The sequence below is a fragment of the Augochlora pura genome, chromosome 2 (assembly GCF_028453695.1).
Source record: "Augochlora pura isolate Apur16 chromosome 2, APUR_v2.2.1, whole genome shotgun sequence".
Lineage (NCBI taxonomy): Eukaryota > Metazoa > Arthropoda > Insecta > Hymenoptera > Halictidae > Augochlora > Augochlora pura.
In genome coordinates, this window is record NC_135773.1 from 14259194 (window position 1) to 14282289 (window position 23096).

Here is a 23096-nt window from a genome sequence, read left to right on the forward strand (position 1 = left end):
GCAACAGAGTTCGCGAGTATGCTGTTCGTAGCTTCATTATAACGTATTCGTTGTAAATGCATAAGATCCACAGTCTGTTCGTAGATTGTAAAGATATAAGTTTTTTAGGTCCATTAATACACCCCCACGCCGTCGTATGGTCCCCCATCCAGGATCATGTGCGCAAACACCACCGCATCTATTTTCAAATATCGCAATGATAATGGCTGATTTTCGAAAAATAATTTAATTAAATATGTCGAAGAACAAGTACAGACAGGGAGAACGTTGACAAGAACACGCAGTTTAAAAGCCACCGTGTCGTACGGTAGAATTACAACCCCTTTTCACTGTACAATCAGAAGAATACTGGACTCGCTTGCTTACATAATATAACTAACTTCCGCACGGATGCCGGTAGCGAACGTGTTAATTATAAATAACTGATAAATGTGTCTTCCTCGCAGCATTCCGGTTTGCCTTGGCGTCCATCGCACGACGAAGCTGAGCAAGAAAACAGTGAACAATACAGATTAGTGGATGATCTCCCATCGTGCGAACGTTTCTTTACATCTCACATTGTATCTTTGTATACGAGCGTCGCAACTTCGCCTCGTCTCTTATCTAATTGTTACATGAATGAAATAAAAAAGGAAAGAGAACAGCCCCGCGACATGATCGGACTAATCGATGACCAGTCGATGGTGAAGACAGATAAAAAAATTCCTGTGATGCGACTCGGATCGCCGAAGCCGGGCGAGAAGAAGGGTGAAGTGCGCCGAACGTCTCCATTTCCAGGTGAACTGGGGTCAAAGATTCTCTCGAATAACCGGGGAGAACCGCGTGATCGGTTGCGTTCGGTGACGGGTGTCGTTGTCGATGGCCGGCAGCGATGCTTCCCTACTTCGTTGCGCCTATCGTTCGTTCTCTCGCCTCTCATTATGAACACGGAAAGCATTAGTGCGCGCTTCTCTACGATGCAGTGCTGCCAAACATTTGTTCGTCTTACTCGCAACACAATTTTTTTCGTCCGCCTACGCCGTTGACAGTTCGCATCGAACCGCCGAAAAATGGCACCGTTCGATCGCCAGGCCATATCGCTTATCGCCCAAGCATCGAGGGCCGGGCGACTCGTCGTCGTCGCTTCCGCATCGTCGACCTCCTATTCCTCTTGGTTCTCTCATGTGTTTCTTATCATTTTTTTTTTTTTAAACATTTTATCGTTTCGTTCGTTTTTTAAAAGTCGCGTTTATGTAAAACGATGATCTTTCGTTGTCTCTGACGTTGCACGAGAATCGTAAACTGCGCGAACACCGATGAATGCGATGGCTTTGTTTTTTGGGATTTAAGATCGTTATTATTATTAATATTATCATTATTATTATTTACGATTGTTCGATAGTGTTCCGTTTTTTCTTCTCTTTTCGTACTTCTCTCTTTTCCTTTTTTTAGTTTCGCTCAATACCACGTTTTCAATCCTCGAATTTCGTTATTAAAACACGTCCGTTGGGGACGAGATGGAGGAGGGTTCGTGGGGACGGGGACGGTGGTGGTATGTGGCGGTGGTGGTGGTGGTGGTGGTTGTGGTGTCAGTGGCGGTGGTGGCGGCGGCGGCGGGGGCGTTCGTATTGTTCGTTTTGTTAAAAAAATACGCTGTTCCGTGTGAACAAAGATTCCGTAAACAACAACAGTAAAAATTCCTCGAGCGTGTGTTCCTGTCACCGCGGAAGAACAATGGCCGCGCGGTTTCGCTTGCACATTCCATGGAAAGTGAGGTGTCTCCGCGGTTCCGAGTTTCCTGGTGGTTTTTAAAAGTCTCGTAAAAGATGTACGCGTTGTCGGTATCGATCCAACGCTATCCAATCGATAAAACGCTTCCTTGTACTCTTACAAACAACGATTCAATCGTAAAACGCAAACGAAAATCTGGTGTCCGTGAACCCAAAAACAGGTAAGAAACTATCGTTAAGTAAAATACGACTACCAACCGAGAAAACGAAAGTTAGTCTCGCACCGTCGTAACGACGATGCCTACGTGTCTTAACTTTGTTTAATAAATAAAGGGGCTAGGTGTGGAGATGGTGTTACAATTAAAACGAATCGTTAATACTACAAAGAAAACAAGGAAAATACTGGAATCGCTGTAACTTCCAGGGGAACTGGGACGGGGGAAGGTTAAAATCGAAACGAGAACGTTTTTTTTTTTAGTGCCACGTCGATCGTTGCCCGGACGAAACCTCGATGAGATATCGACGCGTTGCTCTCGATTTTTGCGTTTTTCTTGTTCTCTTGTTGCGTGTATGTGTTCTCTAACCGTGTTAATCGTGTACGTGTCGGTGTACGCGCGTATATATGTGTGTGTGCGTGTATGTGTGTCAATGTTCATTCGTTTTCTGTATATCGTTCGAGAACACGATCAATGGGGTAACGGCGAGGTTTCCGGATGAGGATTTAGCAAACGACCGCCTCCGATATGGGGTTCTCGGTGATGTGTATAGTCGCGGTCGGCCGGTCGATTTTCTTAATGCACACGTGGTTCAGTTCCTCGAGGGAAGCCAGTCTGTAGTCGGCCATTTTCAGTGGTGAGAGCGGTGCCACTGTAAAGAAAGATAAAAGAAAATACCAGGTCAGAGCGATCGGTGTGATCGGGATTGTTGTTCATTTCGACCACGGTTCTACGGTTCTCGTTCGATTTTTCGTGAACGGTACACCCACGTTTATGTTCCATTCAGTGAAAACAAAAATCGGATTCGGATTCGTATAATAATATATATAGATATTGTAGACATAGTAATATATAATATAACAATCAGGAGGCTCACGTGAGATACACAGAGAAAGAGAGAAAGAGAGAGAGAGAGAGAAAGAGAGTGAGAGTGAAAGGGGAGGGAGAGAGAAAGATAGACAGCAGATACACACGGTTAGCACACGATCGTCGGAACGTAAAGACGACAAAAGTGAGGGAAAAGAAACCAAAGAACTGAGAAGACAAAGAAAGGCGCGCATGCAAAGTAACAGGTAGAGTTCTGTGTGTCGGTGAGATTGTTTTATGTGCGGAGGCATGTGAATTAGCACGATTTCTTATTTGCTATTCTACTGCCCAGCAGGTGCCAGTTCTTTTTTTTCTTTCGAGAAGTTGCATTTTTTAGTGTGCGTCATTTGGTAATGTGGTACCAACGCTAAATGTTGCTACACACGAGAAGAGATTTAGTGGTTTCTTTTCTTGTTGATCAGTTGACCAGATTAAACAAATAAGTTGAAATTCTTAGGATGCTTTCTCTCGGTAGGTCTCTGATTTATCGTCCATTGGTAGAGTTCGTACCAACTATTGATAAGAGACCATCAGAACATAGTCGAGGTATAAGCAGAATAGACCTAACATTCTGTGTATGCTATAGTAGTCATCTTTAATGAACCTCTAACACTCCAGCGTTGCGTTATCAACAGGGTTGATATCGATTATGGCAAGAGAATTGAAAAATTCAAATTACATTACACAATTTTCAAAATTAAATGAACGACGATGTAGCAAGAAATTAAGGAATATCGAATTGTTCAAAAACGGATGCTTTGAAAATATCGAGAAACATAATAGGTAATGAAATCACTTTAGATTTTACGATAGAAAATTTGAAATTCGTCGATAAGAATATTATTTAAATGAAAAATACATTGTATAAGCAATAATCGCTGTTGAATCATCCATTGTACAGTAAAAATTTATTGCACACACCAATGCGTTACAATCTTTGTTATATCCTTGCTTCAAATGATCATGTTTACTAATAAATTTTATAATAAAATAGTCATAGCAATGTTCAATAATGTCCTCTGAGTACTAAATTGTCATAAAATATTTAATCGTTTCAAATTTAAAATTCAAGATTAAAAATTTTGAAATTAATAAATAATTTCAATGTTCGAAATTGTATTTTTGATTCTACTTTCATTTAAATTCAATTCTAATCCTGTTTTTATGCGAACAAGCGGACAGTTAAAGTCTATATTTCAATTTCAATTAAGAGGAGTATAAATCAATGACTAATTACTTGGTCGGTAAGGTAGCTGACTTGAACCATGAGAGTTCATAACATGTTAGGTCCATTCTAAATGTCGTCGATGATGAGTAGCTTCAGTCGATAAGGGTTTATAATGAATATGAAAAATATTTGCCGTGAATGAGTGAAAACGAATGATACTAGGAAATCATTGAACATACTAGAATCTACGCAAACTAAAAATTATTCTATAGTAATGTATTAATAAAATCCCACTACAATTTCAATGTCATAAAATGCACCTGATTCTCCATTGACATCGTAAATTGCTTCTTAAAACTTACGAAAAATCATTGAATACAACATATTTAATTCCACTGCAATATATTTTATTCAACACATTTATTTAAAATATGTACATGTGAATCTCGTAAAAAAGACAAGATGTATCGCTGACAAAACGGAAATTCGACAAGACTCAAATACATAGAAATATTAAAATTATAAGGTATAATAGGAACAAGAAAAATCATAATTAGAATGATAATATCGTTTCTAAAAGTACTCAACGTCAACAGAAATTTAAAAAATTAGTGTCATCATAAGGTAGAATCACTAAAGAGAGAATAAAGTGCATTTTCAAATAAAAAGAAAAGGAAAACACTTTAAAAATTAGTACAGACGTGACAGGAGTAACGTCTGAATGTTTTCGCACACCAATTGTAATTTTTAGTTTCTATAGTTATAACTACTGTAGTATTTTAGTTAGTATATGGACCAACTATATTATAGTTAGTTTTTAGAAAGCGACAGTGAAGAAGATATTGACGATTCGAAGTGATGCATGTGAGAGGTTCATGAAGCACAGTTCAGTAAGTCCGGAAGTCTAGACTCAGAACGTACGCATACGAGAGAGAAAGAGAGAGAAAGAGAGAAAGAAAGAGAGAGAGAGAGAGAGAGAGAGAGAGAGAGAGAAGATTATGTTAGTAACGTGAAGAAGGGAGCAGCGGTTAGTTGCCTTTCATATTATCCTTGTGGGACTGTACCCGAAGTTGTCCAAGGCATGTTAGTCGTGATAAAGAGGAAGATAGAGAGATCGTTGTCGGTTAGTAGCTCCCGATAAGAGTTTGAATTCCGACTTACTTAACACATAGACGTGGCCTAACCGACCAACTGCGCGCTTGACTCCTTGCGGCCTTCAAATCCTAATTACAATTACCTTCGGGTGTTGTCGGCGTCACGGGCTTCCGCGAGGATTTCACCACTAAAACGCATAAAAAAACAAATTCTCGTTTAGAGACTCCAAGCATAAGAATCGTGAGGTGGTCGTGGCGCACGTTCTTTTGTTCAACACAATCTGATCGAAAGTCATTCTATAGTGCTAATGCATCGTTAGGCCAATTGTCGTGTACCAGTACATCGAAATTAAAGAAAACAGAATGGCCGTCGTCCATCTTTGATCTACGTTCTAATTAAATATCGCAGCGACGTAATCATCGTTTAGAATGCTTCACCGTTATGTCCATATATAGTTTAACAAGATCGACAAGCTTCCCGTATTTGTGAACAGTGATTTCGCTGAGCTGCGACATCCAGTTAGAACGTAGTCTAACAGCAGGATGCGCGAGGAGCATCAGACCGGTCATCGACAGGTTTACGCTAACAAAAGGAGGAAAAAGGAGTTTTATTGTAGAAGCGGCTTCCATTAAAATGCACGTGAACGACGCAAATCGACGTTGGTCTGACGCAGTTTAGGCGACGTGCTGTTCGATGGCCGACGTCCCGAAAGCAACGACCCTCGTCCATTCGTTTATCAAAACTCTTAAAAGCTCATTTTATTAGTACGTTGATAAAATGGACGAGAGTTGCGAACGCTTCTGCTGTCGCGAACATTTCGTGAGGCTGTGGAGATTGGAACGTTCGAACAGCAAAAGCGCAAGACCGGAAGTGATCGAATACTGACAGAGGAGTTTCTACAAACTACAGCGGGTTTCCAGACTATCGCCTACAAATTATAACAATGCTACAGAGCGTCATTCACGGTGTTCGGCGTTTAACCGAGAAGCGAACAAAAAAAAACAGCTAAGAAGCCTGAGGACGCTACTCGCTAGTCTACTCCAGCTTCAACAGACTAATTAGTAATGTATACGTACCACTCGATCGATCCGAGACGCGTGGGAAATAAAGGCGCAAGTCGGTGAACATGTATTTTTTTCGTTTAATTCTTATTCTGCCTTCAGATGATGATCACATTGATAACAAAAAAGGAGAAAGAAAGAAAGAAAGAAAGAAAGAGAGAGAGAGAGAGAGAGAGAGAGAGAGCGAGAGAGAAAGATAAAGGGGCTGAGTAACTGAAAGAGAAGAGAGAAAAAAACAAAAAGCTCTCGAAGAGATGGCGATGGTAGAGTGAGAACTAGAAGTGATGAATTCAACGGTGTATTCCTTTTTCAAACCTCTTTTTATTTATCAAGTCGAGCCAGTGGCTTCCCAGTGAAGGAAAGTACATGATCGAAGACGATGTTAAGTCTCGATGGAACCGGAAAACTCGCGCGAGCCGTTCGATCAAATTCGATTTCATCGGGATCGATCAGGAGAAGAGAAACAATAGCGAGCAGAACAATCGATCATTTCGCGATAAGCATTAGATCGCGAGGAAGCCAGCGTGCATCGAGGATTAACAGCGTCCGTGTTTCTTTTTTTCATCTGTCTTCGTATAACATGAAAACTCTATAATGTAATAACAGAGACGATTCGTAACAACAATTAAGATAACGACAGTGTCCATGACAGGAACAGTTACGTTAAATAGAACAACACGGGCGTACTTTTTTTTGTTGGTTAACATACGCATAAGAATACCTATCCACATAAATTAAGTAACAAATTCATTGTCGTATGCGAAAGAGATCAGAACAGTCGAGATCAACGATATATAATTATGTGTTTCAAGATAGAGAGAAATAGAGAGAAAGAGAGAGAGAGAGAGAGAGAGAGAGAGAAAGAGAGAGAGAGAGAGTGTGTGTGTGGGGGTGGGGCGAGGGTTGATAGGGGGTCTCTGCGAGCAGAAAAGCACTACGCCGACAAGAATGCTTCGCGAACGGAGGACGGTTCCTCCACTGTTTCCTCTATCTCTACTTTATCAACTGGGCGATAGTGGTAAAGCGTAGTGTCAATGTGATAAGTGCTATCGTGTTTCTGTGACCAACAAGCCAAAAAGAATAATAACGTTCGATTTAGCCGGGCGGGCCAGCCAGTTCGATCGGCGAGAAACGATAGAATTTCGCTTCTTGTGTTTTTCGCATTTCTGTATGCTGATTCCCCTAAAGCGTTTCAGGTTCCAGGACAACGTTCAGCGTGTGACCAATAAATCATATGTATAGCCGAGCGAGGGCGGGGACCAGTAATGCCGGGGGGGTTGATAACGACCACGCCAAACAAAAAGGAACGAGATCGGCGGTCGATTGTTATCGAAGCGGATTCTCTAGCTCGCTTCTCTGTTTCGTGATCTCGGCGACTGGTGGAACAACGTTTTAGCTCGCTACGACTAGCCGCGTTAAGTATGCACAAAAGATACCGAGCTCTCTCGAAAGTTTGCAACCGAGCCAGCTAGCGGGGCCTCAAAAAGGCAAAAATGGTCGACGCGACTTAATTTACAAAGCGTTAATTCTTCGTTTTGTTGCATGTTTTTTTTTTGTTCTTCTTACTCGCGGTCGATGTCGCACATGCCGCGCGCCGTACTGACACGGAAACCGTCCGCGTCCCGACGATGAGAACTCGGAGCCCGGTCAGACGACCCGAAACGATTTCGTTCGCTTTTTCCAGGATTTTGTTTCCCCCTTTTTGTCTGGTGCACTGACACACCTGGCGTTGTGTCAAGTTTCGTAGGCCAAATATTCCACGGTTATTTTACTCGTGACACGCAGCGATCGATGAAACGAACTTAAGCCTACGGACATCCACGGATCTACGGACACTTGTTTCTTTCGTCTGCTTTATTTTTTTCTGCTTTTCATTTTGGTTTTTCTCTCTGTTCGTGGAGAAGTCGTGAGTTTTCGTAGGAGAGCACGTGAACGGCCCCCTTTCGAGCTTTCGGTCTTTTAATGGTCTGATTTCTCTAGTGGCGATGAGTCGAGAGCATGCTTGAGAATAGTTGGACTAGTTGGAAACGGATGCTTGATAAATGTGGACTGCGAACGATTCTATAGATACGTTTGTGGGTTAGTTGAAGGTACGGTGGTACTTTTTTTTTCTCGAGTCAAGGTGATTGCGTGCTCCCCTACGGGGCAATATGGCACGATTCGTTTATACCGGTGACGATCGATGGGAGTAATCTTTTGATAATCCGATAAGAGTAATGGCTAAAGTGTGGTTTGCCGGGGCGCTCACTTACCATATCCTTCGCCCTGCAGAAAGAGCCGGAAAGCCTCGCTAACTTTGCCCGGTTGCTCCTCCAGCACCATTCCGCAGTCGGATATCTGCGAATTCAGGCAACAGCGTAAGTATGGGATTTTTCATTCGCCCTATAACTAATCTATAGTCTGAAAGTTTTAATCGAATCGTCGTTGCTACCTATATCTGTAGTTTCACATTTTCGGTATTCCAGTTTAGCAATCGTTATTACATTCGATGCAAACTAATTGATCGAAAACATTATCGATGTAGAAGTAAAAGTGAATATTTCTGGTCGGAGTTATCAATTAGTAAGTTTTTCGGTATTCGTATGCGACATGAAAACGCGAGACCCGCAGTGTAGGTATTACACTTGATTTGATAATGCAAGGTCGTATTTAACTTCCATAGCAGTGGAACGAAGCTGAGAGGCTAATTGAGGTTCGCGTGACACGTGAGATTCTATTACGTTATTTCTGAACCACGGACCGTTCACTTGTTGAGAAAAGTTAGAAAAATCCTTCCTTGCTTTACAAGAATAAAAGTAGGAAAATTATTACCGGTATAAAAGATTCCATATATTTTTAAACCAGCAAATATCGACCACTTGATATATATTAAAAGATATAAATTATATAAATTGATACAAATTAATCAAAACGTTAAAATGTTGGAAGTACAAATTAGAAATTATGAATCTACTCGATTACAAAGGAAAAACAGAACAAATCAATATGATAAATCATTAATTGACGACAAAGCAAGTGCAAAGGGTTAGAGCTTAATGATCTTATAATATCTAAGACGGTGAATATAAGAATGCGATCGTAAGGGGACACGCCGCCAATGATGAGCATACGCAACAGATAATACTGTCAAACTGTTCCATACCTTCATCCAAGAGCTGTTCGTCGGGTCTAATCGACCATTTAACGTGACGGTGTCGTCGACGTGCGGGCTTAGAGCTCCGGTGATGTTCATGACAGGTACACCAAGCGTGAGACCGTCCTTTTTGCGTATCGGGTCTAATTCCCTCGTGATGTTCAGATCCGTGCGGCGGATGTAGCTGTCGATGAACAGCGCCAGGTTCGTCGGGTTAACGTGACGCTCGAAGTAATTTTTGTACACCTGAACCAGGTCGTGGTTCCTCTCTTCCGTACCCTGAAACGTGTTCACCAGTCAATGCTTCGGCCTCCGTGAACCGCGCGGAATGATCGGAACCGTGATATTCTTTTAAGCTCGTATAGTGTTCGTGACAAACGCTTTTACTCTAGGATCTGCAAATTAATTCCGTAATTCACGCGGGCTACTCTTGGCGACGCGTTTTTGACCCTCCAGATTCTAGATAAATAATTGAATTAATTCAATGACGGAAAATCAATACACGTTCGCGCTACCTTTCATGCATATCTGTTGTCCATCTCTTTCATTTTATGCATACGAGATTAATATTTTATATTTTGGAATTGTTGAGATTAAGCACTCTTTTACAGAAAATGATTGAACGAGAAGTAGAATTAAACGTGCGTTAAGTGTTTTAGCAATGTCAAGATCACTGCCAAATAGACTAACAATTTACGAAGCACAGCAAAAATTAATGACGTTAATTTTAACTTCTCGGTGTCTATATTATTAAATAAATCGTATTGACTGTGTTTAATTTCTGCGAGTATTCAATCGGTAATCATTCTGCTAATTGATTATAACAAAAGCATCGGCGTCACGAAAATCTATTTCTTCCGATTCGTTAATTTGCAAACGTCGGAGTAAAAGGTTTGTTCGGTTTAATGAAGCTTTCTATTCCATTGTGCTGTAGGCATTTGCATATCCGATAAATGCACTCAATCAGCAACCTATCGATTAAATATTGATCGATTCTTAATATTCGCTAGTAACTCAGCCGAATAACATCTGCTTCCTATTGTAAGTTTACCTAATTATATAACTTAACGATTGATGGAAATTTGTATTTCCAAGCTAGACACGCCTTTGCCTCAGCTCGCAACGTCTAAGACTATTTTCATGAACGCATTATCCAATCCTCGGTCTTCTACCATTTAGGGTGCTACCACTAGCAAAAGGTTCGTCGTGAAACGAGTATTGCTCGTATCTGTGAGGTACAAAAATACTATAGGGCATGCCTAAAACAGATAGAGAGTATGCGAAAAAAAAATGCAAATTCTTGTTTGTCCATTACCAAAAAGAAAAGACTGAAGTATTCAATCGACGCCAAGGCTGAAAAGAATCGTCTCCTTGCCAAAACTGCTAATTCGAGAAGTATCGCAAAGTCGATAATCAACCGCAGATGCCATGCCTTTACAGTTTACAGCATACGCGACAGTGCATAACTGACTAAAATAGCTGAAAAAACTCAACCAAACGCAAAACGAAATTCATCTTCCTTTTGCAACACCGTTTTTATCGAATTATTATGAACGCTTAAATATAATACATTAATGTTCCGGTCCGCCAAATTTTACACCTAGGTGCTATTACTGAACGCGCCTTGACTCGACAAGTATCTCGTATTGCTTTCGTAATTTCGTTCACTATAAAATTTTATCAAATTGACATTAAACCAATTTCCAGGCCAAGAAACAACACAAATTTTTACGATAAATCGCGTAAAGAAGAAAAGCAAATTCACCATGAAGAATTAGAAGGAAAGTAAAGAATTTGTAATTTTTCCTTCCGTTCATAATGATTCGATCTTTCACCATAGATTCGAGACGAACTCGAAAATCATCGCAGGTAGAACAGATCCACGATTTTTCGTCGAACCGAAAAAATTCCGGCGACTCAGGTACCTCCAGTTTCACGGTTCGTATTCCCTGGGCAACGGGGATCAGGGCAAAACGAACCGTCGAGACCTATCATTAGCCTTGGCCTTTGCAAGACAAGAAACGAAAAGAAGAAGAAAGAAAAGAAGTTAAATGAGAAACGGGATTGGCGGGAGAAGGGTTGCTGGCCGGAGGCACGATTCCGATTTCCGTTCACGAAGTTACAGTTTCTCTTGGTTTCTGTTCACGCGTCCCGGCCTCGTCCAATGATGTTTACACCGATATCAAGCCTGCAACGTGTGATTTCCTGCGGTGTGTGCGGTAACTCTATTAAGAAGCTACGTGTTGCATAATGAGAGCACGAGAATTGCCGTTAATCCCCTAAATCGAATTTTCCAGGTTCCACGGAAAGACTCGGCGATGTAAGCCTTCGCCAGTCCCGGCATTGCCGTCGATAAATTACCGACCTACACAATGGCGGGCGAAACTCGGTTTCGGTACATGAATGCAACGGTGCGAAAGAAACGATTTCGTTCGCGACATGAATTTATTTCAAAAAGAAAACCGCGAATTTTACTCGAAGTACAGTTTCTCTCGATTTTGGAAAATATCGAATTTAGTTTCGTGTGCGTCAAAATGGCGCTTCGTAACTTCGGAGAATTTTTGCGAACATTTCGCACCTTCCCTTTTAGAATATCTCACGAAACAGGTTCTACGGACAGCGCGAGAATGCATTATCCATCTTGTCGGTCGCGTTCCTAATTAATACGTAATTCGACCGTAATCTTTGATTATAATCGTAATTATCGGTTCGCGTCGATTTCGCGAGAAAACGGAAGCTTGTTAAACGCGTGAACGTCAGCTCGTTCTAAAAATCGAGCGTTTCCGTCAAGTAACCCCGACGAACCTTCGCAGGTCGTCGCCGAGGTTATAGCCTGCTTCCTTATACATGAAACTACTTTTAGGTGTGCGTTTAGCTACGTATCCACCGAACGAACAGGGAGCAACTTTTTAGTTGACGCTGCTGGTGCAGGGAAAACTTTCCGATACGTATTTCAACGTTCTTTCTCTCTCACGTAGTCGACACCGGGCGGAAGTTCCCGCAAGTGTTCCCGCGGAGAAGCGCGAGAAAAGAAAATTATGCGAACGATGAACGTGCAGGTCCCTCTCAAAACTTTGCTGTTTGTAAGACACTCGATCGTCTCCGTTCAAATGCAATTAAAATCTATCGATTGATACGTTTCTGGCTCAATATTGAGAAATCCGTCGCGTCGATTCGGCCGAGAAATTCGGAGGAATAAATTGATGAAAATACGAAATCGAGGTGCTGTGCATTTCGAACCGAAATCGAAACAAAATCTATTCGGAACGACGCGTGGATAGTAGTTTTCAATAAACGATGCAAATGACCTTTTTTAATAATCAACGAGTGGCGTGAAAAAGTTCATCGGCGTTCCTTTGATGGATACAATAGCTTCATGATTGGTGTCATTGTTTCAGTCGATCGATTTTTGTGGCGGAATACAGGGTGTTCAAAATAGGTTACCCACTTTGAGGACGCACAATACTCGCTAAATTGAATGATACATGCTTTCGCTATGCCGCTCTCCGCCGAATAGCAGTATAGAAATTGAATTTACGGTAACCTTAATCGTCACTTTGATGTCCGGATGTCCTAAGTGTCCTCATATACGTGCATAATGGCTTCGAATTGTTCGATCTTCTTGACATTCTTGGTTATTATTCATTTAAATCGTTTATATTGCAGCGTACAGCAATATCTTTTATACAAGTGGAAGATAATAATGAGAGATTGAAAACAAACCGACTGAAAGGGTCAACGAAGCAAGTTAACCCACCACTAAAGCACTTTGTACTGAATTCTACGAGTAGAATATCGCCCTCGTATAGGTATTTTGTAACACCCTGTACACGAGAAGAGCCTTGAGTAAGATGATGATTGCATGGATTCATCGGTGATTGGTGATTAATCTTGAAATCGTGTTAATTGAAGACTTACAAGGATGGAAAGATGATATTGTTTATTCTGCTTCAATATATGTCGCTTAAACGGAATCATCTGGAATTATAAAATTAACGTCTTCAAATATTGTTAAGCGATCGAGATACGTTACTAAAGGAACATCGATCATTACTAGACTGCGGATATTTCTGTGAGACCATGTGTATATCGATTCGTAGAATCGTTTCAATAAGACCGTTAGAGAGATCCGGAATTTTTATATCTGGCACATGTTAAGGTCCGTAGTCTAACAATCAAGATAAAGCGTAAGGCATGTCGGTAACTAAATCTATGGTGTACAGGATGTGCTGTAACAATCGTTGCAAGCGAGTAGCAGGTGATTCCATATCGAAAAGCAGAACTTCTAGCGGTAGAGAATCGGCTCTATCTCGGCGACTGTCTAAAGTCTTGATACTAATTCTAAGCTATCGATTTAGGTGAGCACCGGAGGCCTGCGAAGACGATCCTCGATATCTAGATGATCGCGATATCGTGTCGATGGCGATCGCGCAGGTTTCTACGTGGCAACGATCCGTCGATACCCAATTAACCAATGTCTAATTGGCAACGCAGTAGAAAAACCATGATTATCGAGTTTATCTATGAGAAGGTTCTTCTATAAAAAAAACTACTGAGCTGAAACTAAGAATAAACCAGTCGTTTAGAAAAAACACTATAACAAAAATGTTGTAAGTAAATAACAAGCCACTTCTACGTTAAAACTTTTGCAGAAATTCAGTTCTGTGCACATACAGGGTGCTCCGAAAGACACGGTACACTTCCTTGCTGCAATTTCAACACACGAATTTACCGTTTCGAGTAGCACACCGGGCAATAAGGAAATTATTATGGACAATATTCATTACATAAATAAATAAATAAAGATTCCAGTAGCTTATTTAGACTACTGGAACAGTAAAATATAATGGAACAAAGTGTGCTAAGTACAGTCTGACCTTAACAGTGTGACACAAAATTCTGCCCTGTCTCTATCGAATTATTATCATATGTTTCGAATTGACCTCTTTCGTTCGAGACTACCAACGAGACGGACGAGTGTCTCCTAATCGCGGGAAAAGTGCACAGCAACTTTCCGAGCACCTCTGTACGGGAAACGGTGTCCTTACCCTGCCGAAATGATGCCACATCAGATAATCCAGGACTCCTTGAGTCATGCCCTGTGATCTCAGATGACGAACGTTTATCTTCTGATAAGCCCACTCGATCCAACCTGCCTGCGTGGATACGCAGTTTATCAAGCACAGAGCGTTGACCTTCTCAGGGTGTGCAAGAGCGAATCTGGCGAGTATGTTAGCTCCGGCGCCGACTCCAAAACCGATTATGGACTTCAGGCCAAAATGGCCCAAGACGAAGAGCAGCTGCTCTGCCAGTTCGTCCATGGACGGATAAACGTAGCTAGAACACAGTATGTTCGCTTAGCCACGCTTAAACGCGACCTTCACCTTGCTTCTCATTGTCAGATCAGATCACTATCGTCAACATTGATATCGCCTTAATTGCCGGTGCACGCTCGGATTACATTTTGTTCTTTCAATCAGTCATCGGTAAGCACTAAGAAATTCGTTTCAAGTTCTATACACGTGAGTTTTTATTACTCTTTTGTTCTGCAGACTCGAAGGTATCCATTTCAAAGAAATAAATTTGATACGTTATTTGGAACGAACTGGTATAATGATCCATTTTTAAATGCGAAAAAATTCTTTATTCAGTGTCTTGAATTGAAATTGGAAATTGTTAATATATATAACGTGGATTTTCTTTTGATACTTTACTACTTCATAAGATCATTGCACGTTTCTGTTATCGGTCTCTCCATCGGTTGATACGATGCAAGAGGCTCGAAGTATCACTGACACTATCGATCGACCGCTAATACATTCGGATATGAACTCGTCATGAAATTTTACGGATTTGGCACGCGAACGGGTATCGTTTTGTAGGCCCGTTGCATGAAAATCTGCATTGCAGTCTAAATCATTCTGTAACACGCTGTTCAGCTACGTGTGCGTTCGCCGAGGTGAGCCCCGATTGTTTGAGGCCAGCTTAATCGGAAGTCGTAGGCACTGTCAATCTTCTAATTGAACGCTGTAAACCGTCCCTAACCATTGCGTCACTGAAGTTTTCCTTCGTCAATTAGGTTATACGAATCGAAGTCGATTTGTCTATCGCGTAAATTTACGCCTGTACAATTTAACAAAGTCAAACCACTTTTTTTCTAAAAATTCCGTGGATTATAAACGACTATTTTGTACGTAGATTGCACAGTCTACGGTAATCTTTTTGCAGCGAGATATTCAAAAATGTTCAAGCAACAGTCTTTCTCCAAGCAATTGTTTCCCTAAATGATTCAGAAATTGTATTATTAAACTGTCACGTCGTTAAAAAAAATATAACTTTTTGAAATCAAATATTAACAGTTTTTTAGCTTGGATAAATCACCCTTACTGATTAGAAAAACAACTTCCAAGAGAAACGCTGTTGTTCCGTTATTTTTCAAGAAATCGCAGCAAACAAAAATATACACATTTAAATACAGTTCCTGTTAAATAAAGAACTTCTATACTTTCCCCGGAATAAATTCGTAAAGACGATGTTGATCTTAGAATGCCAGGCATGAGTGTATAGGGGAGAATGGTAACCGAATCGTGTGGTGTCGTGTTTGGGGATGGCCAGGTAGGTCCGAGACGATTTTACGCGATAGTATTCCACAATGGTCGAGAGGGTTGATTGAATATTGGAAAGGAGGATTGCGCAACGACCGATAAGATTGAACCCGTACGAATGCAAACTGCGATAGAAGCAAAGCGCGCGTCAATGCGCGTGGCAAAGAGCTCGCTCGCGGGCGGAATCTATCTTGAAGACGCGCGGAATGATCCGCGGTAAAAGCGGAACACCATCGGGGCTTCGACTAATTAGAACGTTAATTGGGCCATTGATTCGCACTAATTGAATTGGCCGCGGTCAAGTGACGCGTGTGCACCGAGTTCTTGAACGGAGCCTAAACGCGACCGTGTTCGGTATCCATCGGCACACACGCGGCGGCGTTTCTACGAATCGATTTTCGTTTTGTTCGACCGTTGTTCAGCCTAGCACCAACTTGATGGTTAGTATGCTAAAAGGATTAACAGACTCGGCAGTTCAATGCGAACAAACTGAATTGCTTATGGATGGCATTTTTGTGCGCGCGCGCAATCGTTTATCGCGGTGTAATCTGTTCAGCGACGGAATTCTGTAACTTATCGAGGATCAACGGTTTTATTTGTATGTTCGATCGATTAGAATATTGTCAATTTATATGACTTAATATCCGCGAATTTTTATGCAGTCTTTCATTTCTGTACACATGTACTGAAGGCTATCAAGTTGTTATTAAATATCTGGACGTCTGCCAAGTCAACATCAACATCAAATACCTTGATAGCCGTCAAGAAACACTTCATGATGATATTATATAAAAATATTACTAGCTTTCGTTAATATACACGTTACCTGGCAGTTTGTATATTTACAGGCGCTGCAAATAGACTTGCATAAAAACTCGCAGTTCGATGATTTGTTAAGTGTGTAATGAGATTTGGGATAAGTTGGGAATATTGTAAAAAATGTCGAGTGTTGGTGGTTTAAGAGGGTGGTGGTTTCGTAGAAAATTTCATTATAATTGCAGAGTGCACTCACTCCTCAGGAAGCGTTGATGCACCTTCCTCTTGACCCGGCGCGTTCACGTGGTACACGCAGAAATTCTCGAGTAGAACACGCATGTCGATGTAATTGAAGAATGCTTGGAAGCTCGATATATCTGGAAACAAGAAAAATTGAGTATGAAACACTTATTAAGATCGTACATTATAATAACGGCACGAAACTGTATTGCATCGAAATACTATAGAGTTAAAGCAATTAGCTTTATCTAAATAGCTAAAGATATTAGCTATAGAAAATAGTTAGCAATAAATATAATAGTTGACTACGATCGAAGCTCTCTTCTACTATAGCTATTAATTTTGCTTAATTTAATAATAAAGTTCTTATTTTCTTTTATTATCTTTATAATATTATATTTGTATCTCCTTTAAAACTAATAAGCTTAATCACCCGTAAGTAATAAATTATATAAATTACATGATTAAATGTTATTAAATAAATATATGAATTGAAAGCTTGAATGAGTTACTATCTTCGTAGCCGATATATTATTCTTCACCATACGAATGAATCGCCGCAGGAACTTAACTTCCAGGCTTACAATAGTTCCGTCAAGTTTGTCGACAAAAGTATGCATTTGCATAAAGTTTCGCAGTCTATATGATAACGAGTTGCAAGTTACTCACAGTTAAGGCCTAAGTCGTGGAAAGTGAGAATGCCAGGTTTCGCCCGGTTTCCTTGCACAGCGACCAGCAAACTTCCCTTGTCGGTTTCCACCCTCTCCTCCCGCACCGAACTGTCATCCCTCGACAGGTATCTCAATGCGGGGAATTGAAGCTGAATATTTTTCAGCTCGATGTCATCCATGCTATCTGAAGGCATCGTGCTGCGCATTGAAAGAAATTCACGGGTTACTCAAACTAGACCTCTCTGCCACGTCGACATCCATTTCTTATTCTCAGCGTCATCGATTAACAATAAAGGATCGGACACGCGTGAATGTGCCCGGAGACCTGACCTGACATTGAATATTTTCTATAAAGTCGAAAGAGTTGCCGAAATTTCCGAGACCAGCTGGGTCGGTCAATTCTATTGCCTGAACGATTTCTGGGGAATCTCTCTCGATTGTTAGCTATTTTAAATTCCTTACAAAAATCAGTGAAGCACTTCATCAGTCGACCAAGCTTCAGCTGTGAGAATCCATCTGAGACCAATTTTGAGTATTTAAATTAAGAAATACAAATGTTTCTATTGCACATACGTTGCGAAGAAATTTTATTTATAACAGACTTTAGTGATTAACCACAACGAGGTTACGCGCGCAGCTGTTTCCCTCGAAAAGTTATTTCAATAATTTTCGAAAACTGAGGCTGGGAAAGGACGAGTCGCATATCGTAATTCACCGTACGAATATTTTATGAAGGAGTGTCAAAGCCTTACGGAACCGGTGATAAATTGATCGCGCGAAATTAAAAAGAATTCTCGCTCGACCATGCGAGAAGCTCGATACGTTATACTCTTAACCGGTCGGCTGTAGAAAACTGTACCGCCACAAATTACGACAAATCGATATTCGTTTTGTCCTTATCGACATCCGCGTGCGAGACCGGAACCTAATATCCACTACTTCCATGTTAACGAAAAGTTCATTCTTCTGATACACCTTTAAATTATGCGATCCAATTTCCGATCACGTTGCGTAGAAACCATCGCTCAAAGGTATAGGTCACCGCGGATTCTCTGCGCTCACGACAGAGACGAATAGATCCAACGCAAAATCGTGGAGATAATTTCAACTGGAAACTTGTTGTTTGTGTATAATTTATATAATATTTATTTCCAACAAAGATCTGTAGTATATTAATTAGCTTTTCCTTTAAACAAATATTGAACTTGATATTTTGAATATAATTTTCTACGGTATATTATGCTTCAGAAATTCTCAGCGAATGAACGCTGCTGCACCATTCTGTTATAACAACGAATACAAATAATACAACAAAACTCTGCAGTTTAGCAAACTTACTCTGTTCGACGTTCCAGTAATTAGTTCTCAGACAAATTGTTAAAAGTTTCATCGAGTTAATAATCGCGCCGCGAAATTGGGAAGACCGACATAATTAAGCGTGCGCGCGACCCTTTGCTTTACCAGCGCGGAATCTTCGAGGGAAACGAAAATGGCGAAAAGAATCATCGAAGCAGAAGGCGTTACACTCCCCTCTGTTGCTTGTTACCTATTCATTCAGGCTGCAGGCAAAGTAGCATCAAATATTCGCTGCATCAACAGCGGAATATAAGAGGTGCCAGGCCGATGCCTTTCAGCGAGTTTGAAAGGCTAGGCTTGCAGATTTTTTTATATCTCGAGGTGTCGTGCGAATACTTTTCGAACAAAGTTTCTGGTTACCCTTTCGCCGGGGCATTTATTGGAACTTCATTAGCATTTCACCAGCTCGTTCCGAACGAGACCCTCGATCCCCTCGAAGAACCTCGCGTTCTAAACTTTTCAAAAGTATCTTCCAATCGCGAAATTATGAAATTATTAGGTTGGTGCATATGAAATGTCGGATTTTTAAGCGAGTATATAAAACTGCATACCTTTTTTCAAAAGCTATTGATTTAATCAAAATGTGCCCCATTTGTTTCTATATACTTTTCCCAACGCGAGTTTAATTCATAGATGTCTGTCTTCAAGAAATTCTGATTTTTCGGATCAATAAACTGTAGTATGGAATTTTTCAGACTGTCTCCATTTACATACTGTTTAGCCCATAAAAACTACGCAGACATCCTACAAAACAATTGCGAAATTAAATGAAGTAAAATATAAAATTGTATAAAATATAGATCTTTCGCCACGCGACTTTCACTATTTTAAACATTCAGGACAGTTTTTACGGGCTAAATAGTATATAGTGTTCATGCAGGATAAAAAGTATATAGTATTCATATGCGCCAACCTAATAAAATGCACTTTATCGCATAAGATAGAAATACTATAAGCCAGAAGATTTATTTTAGATTTCCAGTGGAAGTGGCTTCGGACGGCGGCGCTCGACGGGCGAGCGTCGCTGTGGACGACGGGTATTGGAGCGCGCAGTATTTTGGGCGGATATATCCGCCAGCCGTCCGCTAAGGGTCTCTAACGTCCGAGAGGTAGAGGGGAAGTTACGAAAATGCGGTAAAATGCAAGCGCAGACTTGCTCAACATGCTTCGCGCGGTTTGTAATGGAACAGCCACGCGTCGAGGGTGAAGCTATTGGCAACGTCATATCGAAGAGCTGACGTCAGAGAAGAAAAACTCAAGTGTTTACGTTTTTCATGCTGGTGTTCATTCTATTTCTCTTAATCCCGATATTATTTATGACAGGTCGCTGTCACATTCTTCAGCCGAACACCCTATAATGGCAACACTGTCCTAAAACTGCTCAAAATCTGCCCGAGCTTTTACGGGCTAAATAGTATATAAATGAAGACACTCTGAAATATTCCATATCAGAGTTTATTAATTCGAAAGATCAGAATTTGTTTAAGACAGGCATCTCTGTATTGATATCTTGTTGAAAAGGGCGCAGTAAAGCCAACGGGGCATATTTTGATTAAATCAACAGCTTTTGAAAAAAGATATACAGTTTTATATATTTACGTAAACATCCGACATTTCATGTGCACCAACCTAATATTTTTACAAGTTAATTTTTAAATTCATCACATGGACTACTCAAAAGCCAATAGACCTAAATCCATCAATTTTAAAAATCAGATAAACGAGGATATTCCGAATTAGCTATAAATAGTACTATTAATAATGCAAAGTACAAGTTTTATTATAAGACGATTATTTTTAGGAAAAAACAATTTAATCTGAATACTTTTGTTTAGTCGTTCCGTGATTTATGGCTATAATATTTGTTTGCACTGTGCAATTCGTTTTTAAAGAAAATAGAACTCATACATTCATTATCAGAAATGAAATTGTGTTATTGCAATTGCAATCGCCAGTTCGCAATTTTGTGATTACTCGTCTGATTGATCGTGTAATCACTTCTGGATTAGTTCTACATCCTACCAGATCGTAAATTTACAGGAATGATCCGTGATTGTTCGGCGTCGAGCGATCCATATTCATTCGGCCCGCGAATGCATTAGTCTTGTTGTAATATTCATCTCTGTTTAATTGATGGAGCAATTAACCCGAATACATCGGGAGTGAACTAAGCACGACGAAAAACAACCCTTGCGATGTAGTACATCACGATATCACATTGATACCAGGAATTCGTCTTCGCTATTGCAAAACAAGAAATACCATTTTGGCGAAAAGTTGTGATAAAATAGCAGAACGCATTCCTTTTATGATTAAATAGAGAATGCAATCTACATATGCTAGTTCGACGAGGAACAAATTGCTATTTATTTCGCGTAGTTGTAAACGAACTAAAAATGAAATGCATAAGTTGATAACACAGTGTTCAAACGAACCACTTAGGCAGCACGTGCTTCTTTTTATCTTGACTCACGTCGCGTGTCAGAGACCGTCAGAAGTACAGCCTGTGTATCATTCTCTTCTATTCTTGGAACAACCAGTTTTGGCACTTAACCAACTTTGCTGCCTTTCATTTTATTCATTTATCCCGCCGGGCGCACATAAACTTCCCTTTGCCCAAATATTAGGTATGTACACCGACCACCCATAAGTATTTTCTCGGTCAACTTTACCGGGTAGTATATTCTTCGAGATAAATCAAGATTTATAAACCGAAGAGCCAAGCCCAAGAAGAAGAAGAGCCAAGCATCGATGAATATTTTAATCTTGAAAATATATTGAAAACTGTCCGAGATGATTGATGCGTCAGAAGCGTTGCGTCTCTTTCAACGTTATTTCACAATTTCATACAATCCAACACAAATACATTTTATCCCGGAGCTTTTACAGAATCATTTTACTAAAAAACATTAAAACAACCACCACGATTCAACTCGAAAAAAGTTTTGTTCGTTGAAAATACAATTTTTCTCTGGAATTTCTCTAACGCGTAAAACCGAAGAAAAATCGCATTTTATTCAGCAACATTTTCGACAATCGTCAGCTGGTTATCAGACCGTAAAAAAGGTATTGCAATTCGTCCAATAGATATTTCGCAGCGATCGCGTCCTGATTGTAATCGCTCGACTGCGAGAGTGCGAGGAAAATGTGATTGGTGGTCGTGCGGCATTTTCCGAAGTCGTCGAAATTTTCCCGTAGAGTCGGCGGAACGTTTAACTTTCCGATCGCAAAGTTACGCGACTGATTGGCCAATCTGAAAGCTTTTTATGGTATCGATCCCGAAGACCACGCCCTGGCGAGCGTCGCGTCGCGCCGCGACTCGCCGCTCGCGAGCTCTCCGCTTTCTGCTAGATCTCGCGCTCGCGTATCTCGCGCGTCGTCCGCGCCGCCGAAGGTGGCTCGTGTCACAGTCGCCGAGCCCATGCGCCACGTGCTTTCATTCTGATTTGTGTGCGCAATTATCCTTTGACGCCTGCACTCTTATTCAGCTTTATGAGCAGCTCCGTTCTTCTTCATTAAAGTCCCCGTGACGTGCAGAAGTGCATCACGCTTCCCTGGCGAAATGGCTGGTTTAAACGCCTTGTTTAAGTGCACGTATCCGTGCGCTGCGCAAGACGCTTGCGTCACCCTATTGTCAATCGAATACACGGTGTCCCACTTCTAGGATTCTGTCGGCGCGGCTGGAAAAACGCGCAAATAGAAGTTGAACGGATTACACGAGTCAGAGGTAATTTCTGGCGAAATGATCAATCGTGTTTCAACAGATAGTCATGGTTTTTTTATTTATAAAAGATAGAATTTAATTTTCTGTAAAGAAGTGTCATTCTCACTTATAAAAACTATTTAATCAAAAGTTATGTTAGTCTCTGTATGTTAGTATTAATAATTTCAATCTTTTAGTCTATCACTCGAGAAGATGTTTTGAGGAAAACCAATCAAATTATTGCTTCAAGTTTCCGGATAATTTCTGGGCGATACCTGTTCCTACAACAATCTTGCTAATATTCCGTTTCGCGGAATAAATTACTCTGACGATTGCGAAACTTTTATAAATGCCGGTCCTGTGAACGCGTCTATCGAATCGCATTAATTTGCGAGCGAGATGGTTAGACTGCGGTTGCTTCTAGAAACATGGACATCTATAGATTAATTCGCCGAAGTCGGAAGCAATCGAAGATTTAGTTTCCTCGTTAAAAGTTTCATCGGAGTGTTCGCAAAGT

The 23096-nt window shown here is 40.7% G+C and overlaps 1 protein-coding gene across 10 annotated transcripts in view; it reads right to left on the reverse strand.

Moving 5' to 3' along the window:
- Window positions 1-207: 207 nt before the first annotated feature.
- The window catches only part of Mesk2 (misexpression suppressor of KSR 2), a 68451-nt gene continuing 45562 nt past the window's right edge, over window positions 208-23096 (reverse strand). For 5 of the 10 annotated variants that reach the window (XM_078196340.1, XM_078196347.1, XM_078196346.1 and 2 more), the window contains 8 exons: window positions 17519-17718; window positions 16866-16986; window positions 14297-14585; window positions 13167-13226; window positions 9258-9527; window positions 8368-8452; window positions 5197-5241; window positions 208-2576 (listed from right to left, as the gene is read on the reverse strand). In XM_078196340.1, the coding sequence (XP_078052466.1) occupies window positions 2431-2576; window positions 5197-5241; window positions 8368-8452; window positions 9258-9527; window positions 13167-13226; window positions 14297-14585; window positions 16866-16986; window positions 17519-17718 (1216 nt within the window). In that variant the 3' untranslated portion in view covers window positions 208-2430. Of the gene's footprint in view, window positions 2577-5120; window positions 5242-8367; window positions 8453-9257; window positions 9528-13166; window positions 13227-14296; window positions 14586-16865; window positions 16987-17518; window positions 17719-23096 lie in introns of all 10 variants that reach the window. The other 5 variants (XR_013495348.1, XM_078196345.1, XM_078196341.1 and 2 more) reach the window with 5 other exon arrangements.